Below are 4847 nucleotides of genomic sequence, written 5' to 3' on the forward strand. Positions count from 1 at the left end.
AGTCCCTTCTCAGCCCAGATTTAGCAAGGCTATCAGCTACTTGATTAAACTCTTAGGAATCCATCTAAAACTACAATGCAAGCAAGAGCCAAGCTCCCTGATTTCTAACAGCTGGTGGGAGAGCTTCCAAAAGTCAAGGGTCTGTCCAGAATCCCAGTTTATGACATTCCTCAAGTCTCATTCCACTGCAATGGAACTAAGTTGCTGCGACTTGGCAATCCTGAGGCCTTCAAGGAGGGCCCGTCTCTTCTTCCATCGCATCAGCAGCCCTGGAAGGACCACTATAGGCTCAAGTCAAGTTGTCATTTGATCTACGAACCAGACCTCTAATTCCTGCATCTAAGCTGCCCTCTAAAGATTTCCTGAAACTGTCATCAAAATTCAGAATGTACTCCCTCTCTCATCTTGGCTTGATACTTGCTTATAAAGAAAGATTGAGGGTGAAAGGGAGAGGTTGACAGTTTGCAAGTCACTCCGATTGATACCCTCGAAAGCTTTACTATTCACCATCCAGCTGCTGGTATTAGCTAGGAGTAATTCTCATCGAATAATCTCCTATTTCTTTCCTCTCAGATGTTCCACGTGACAGCATGGATAATCCCTTTCCAGAGGCAATTTCCTCTCTTGCCCAAATTGAGCTTTAGCCCTTGCCAAGAGTTGATAATAACAAAGTCCATCTTTAAGAAACAAAAGGAGATTCCTAAGTGGTTTTCCGTTCGTTAGTAGGTTTAACCGTTTAAGCTAAGTTCTTTATTAAAAACTAACTCATCATATATGACAATACGACATAAGTTATTGATTGTCAGTTATAGGTACCACCTGATTTACTTAATCTTATCAAATTTATTTTATAGACGAAACTACTTTCTACCGATGGTCTACTGATATCAAAGTTTATCCATTCATACATATGTATGTAGAATAGGTTCCTTCACCACAGGTGATGATCCAGTTGTCAGGCTGTTCAATAACAGCCTAAGCAGGACACCCATCTACAACAAAACAGAGGCAATTTGCCCAAGTCAATTCTATCGCCTGTACTTCACCCATACCCAAAAAACAGATAGGAACGAGGAAAATTAGGATGAGTCATGATGATTCCGTTAAAAGGAAAAACAATGTTGTCCTTCCAAGACTAATGGATTGATAAAAACCAGAAAGAAATTAACATGATACATCAACAATTATAGACATGTTGAAATGAAGATCGATAGATTGAGCGGTATTCAAATTCTAGAAAAATATGTCAATAACCTTCTCTCAACATTCCGACTCACGATAAAAATGATAATGATACAACTTCTGGTGTTCAGAAATCGAACTGAAAGGCAAAATACATAAATCTAAATTCTATGCCACGTCTTTTAGTAAGTTCCCACTTCCCAGTATATTTCCGACTAACATTTAAGAGATGAGAAGCTTCAAAAATCTCTACACTAGATGTAAAGGAAATTCTATTGTTTGTTCTCAGCAGCATTCTCTTCCTTTCCCAGAGCAACCACAGCTTTCTTTAAAATGGCTTCTATTGGCTGGTGGGAATTCTCCACAGCCTTGGAAATTGCTTGCCATCTCTCACCATGCTTTGGTTCTGCAGCAATACATCTCTTCAACACATCCTTCTGATTCTCTTCAGTACCATGCTGAAGTTCAAACTTGTAGTATAAGGCCCAGAAGTCCCCAATATCTGGGGCAAGAGTAACTGCCCTATTGAGCCAGTTTCTGGCTTTGTCCACCTTCCTGTCATGCCAAAATAGTTTTGCCACAGCAGCAATGACATAGGGATCATGATCACATCGCTTCAGCGCATCCATGCTCTTGGTTTTCCTTTGAGGGCGTGGGACCATTTCAATTGATGCTGCCCAGAGGATACCACTTGTGGGGCACTCCTGCAATGCCTTTGCCATCAAAATATCAGCTTCTTTCTTGTTCCCATGCCTTGATTCAGCTCGAACTGCAGCCAGCCAAAGCTCAGGACTCTGAGGATTTCTTTTCCTAGCCATGGTGAGGATTGCTCTAGCTTTACTTAGTCCACTCATCTTCTCCTCCAAGTTAGCAAGTGAGAGCCAAAGTGGAATGCAGCCAGGGCAGTGCTTCAAACCTGACTCATAAGCTTCCTTAGCTTGCTCCAGGCGACCCAGCCGGTCCTCTAGCTGCCCAAGCATGAGCCACAGTTTGAAAAATGAGGGGAAGAGTTTCAGCCCTTCCTTCAGCAATCTCTTCTCCTCTTCAGTATTCCCGAGTTCTCTTTCAACAATTGCTGATTTCATCCATACTCTCTCTGTGCCTCCTCTTTCTCGGGCTTTAGCAAGAAGCATCCTTGCTCTTTCTGGTTCATGGTTCTCAAATTCCAGCTTGAAAGCTGCAAGCCAAATCTCCTCAGAATTGGGAATTGCTGCATAGGCTTCCTGGAGAATTGCTCGAGCAGCAGGAACATCTCCAGCAAGCCACTTCTCTTTGGCACCCATCAACCAAAGAACCTCAGCTTGTGGCCTGTACGTGACTGCCTTCCGAAGTAGAGCATCAAGAGACTCCCTGGTCCCATGACTCTTCTCTAGTTGTGCTGCCTTGAGCCATATACTCTTCTTAGTCAGGAACACAGTAAGCGCATGAGCATAGATGGCTCGTGCAGTCTCAATGGAACCCCTCTTTTTGCACTCCTCTGCATCAGCAACCCATGTCCTCTTTCTATCTTCCTCCTCAACACCAATTCCAATTGTATTACGAATTATAGCCTGACAAGTTGCAACAGATCCAGCACGTTCAGAAGCCTCAGCCTCCTTCATCCAAACCTCTCTATCAATTACCACTCCCTCTCTTTGCAGAGACCTGATACCCCTTTCTATTATCTTCCCAACCATAGCAGTATTTCCATTAGCCTCTTCAAGCTTTGCAGCTGTAATCCAAATAGCTGGCTCCTTTGGAAGTTTCTCCCTTGCCTTGTTAAGAACCTTCTTTGCATTCTCATAAGTTTCCAGCCTTGCAAGTGCAAGCCACAGCTCAACATGCAAGGGGCAGCACTCCACAGCCCTCTGAAGCAAAAGCCTTGCATCCTCTTCATTTGCCAGTTCCACAACTGCCTTCCAGAGCCTAACAGAATCAGGGATGTGCTCCAGCCCTTTCCTCAAAACTCTGCTCTTGTTCACATCATCATGCTCCAATTTTGAGGCTTGCATCCACAGCTTCACCGAATTGGGAATTGCCTTCACCCCCCTAGCAATTACAGCCTTTGCATCATCTGGGCTAGCAAGCCTGCATGCCTCCAACCATACATCCTCATTCTTGGGGCACTCTTCACATCCTCTCTGGATCAATTGTCTTGCTGCTTGGATCTTCCCTGCAACTTCCTCAAGCCGTGCAGCTGCAATCCATCCTGGTGGATGTTTTGGATTTGTCTGTGTAACGGATTTGAGCAACAACCTAGCCTTCTTGATGTCCGAAATTTCTGCATCACTTGTAATCTTCATGCTTTTGAGGTCAGTAAGATAACCCTTGGGATCAACCACTGTTAGCCCTGAGACAGAATCGGAGAGCCTATCCAATTTCAATGACAAAACAGTCCCTCTCCCTTCTCCAACAGCAGTTAAATCTGTTACAGGAGTCTGAGCCCATGGAGTCTCAGTTCCACCAGCAGCCCTGCTTTTGGGATCCAGAGCGGTAACATGCTCTTGTTCCTGTCTGGCCTTCTCAAGCAGTGTATCCGGCACCGGCACAAAGCTCTCAAACCGCTTCTTCTTATTCCTCAATGAATAATCTCCAATCTCTGGAATACTGTCCCACTCCTGCACCGACAAAGTGTATAGCTTCCTCTTCAAATCTGCAAACTGTTCTGTGATCTTGGGATTCGACGCTCGGTATTTCTCAATCTCCTGCTTCAACCTGGCTTCCCTTCGGTCCTTCCTCCTAGAGTCCATCCTTTTATCAATGCTTTCCCAAACGGCATCGGCTTCCTTATCATCCTCGTCATACTCCGCAGAAGCAAAAAGGCCAACATCGTTCCCTTCGAACTCATCGAACTTTTGGTTCTCGTCATAACCCTTGTCGTCTGCTTCTTCCTCCTCCTCGTCTTCACCACCAGGTCCTTTCCCCCTTCCCCTGCCAACGCCAGCGGCACCGCCAATTGTGGTGGCGGACCTATCGGGGAGATCAGGCGCAGCCCTCGCAGGACCAATATCAGACCGGGTTGTGAAACCCGTGGCACCTCGACCGAGACCAGCCACATAATTCGGAGGGGGTTTGGTGTTGAGGAACTCCAGTTTTGGTTTTGGGAGGACAGGAGCTTGCATCCCTCCCAACAGAGGGATATGAAGGGTAAGGGTTGAATCCGACCGAACACCAAGATAAGAAACATTTAAAGATTCATCGCCAATCAACCGCCTCGACGACAGGAACAGACGTTGGAGGTTGGCAGGGATTCCGGATTTCTCTTCTATTTTAAGTTTAAGGGTTTCAAGCGTTGTGGAACTAGGGTTAAGGTTGAGAAATAGGGTTTTGTTGTCAAGAGATGAGACGAAAACCATGACTGCTGTTTATTATCAGAAGCAGAAAATAAGGAAGAAATAAATAAATCGGTAAGCTAATGGCAATACCTGAGAAGAACCTGGCTCGCTAGATACCACCGTCGGGAGAGGCGAGCCTAGAAATGGAGCCTCTCTCAGTCGCCTCGAGAGAATTGGCGATACTGGAAAACAAGGGCCGGTCTCAACTCTCAGGACTAGATTATGATTTTACCCGATTTTCCAAATTCCCCCCTCTTTTTTTTTATATATTTTGCACTGTTGCTAGCTTCACCGTCTTAGTGAGACACCGAATGTACCATCCAACCACTGCATAACACGTCATATAGCTAA

The 4847-nt window shown here is 45.2% G+C and overlaps 1 protein-coding gene across 1 annotated transcript; it reads right to left on the reverse strand.

Moving 5' to 3' along the window:
- Positions 1 to 1195: 1195 nt before the first annotated feature.
- On the reverse strand, positions 1196 to 4593 carry EMB2770 (pre-mRNA splicing factor-like protein). The gene has a single exon (XM_010247009.3). The coding sequence runs from the start codon at positions 4515 to 4517 to the stop codon at positions 1455 to 1457; it is 3063 nt and encodes a 1020-aa protein (XP_010245311.1). The 5' UTR covers positions 4518 to 4593; the 3' UTR covers positions 1196 to 1454.
- Between the last annotated feature and the right edge of the window lie 254 nt (positions 4594 to 4847).

The sequence above is a fragment of the Nelumbo nucifera genome, chromosome 1 (assembly GCF_055504915.1).
Source record: "Nelumbo nucifera cultivar China Antique chromosome 1, China Antique-T2T, whole genome shotgun sequence".
NCBI lineage: Eukaryota > Viridiplantae > Streptophyta > Magnoliopsida > Proteales > Nelumbonaceae > Nelumbo > Nelumbo nucifera.

Coding starts and splice junctions, on each gene's coding strand:
- EMB2770 (XM_010247009.3), bottom strand. CDS start 4,517: ATGGTTTTCGTCTCATCTCTTGACAACAAAACCCTATTTCTCAACCTT.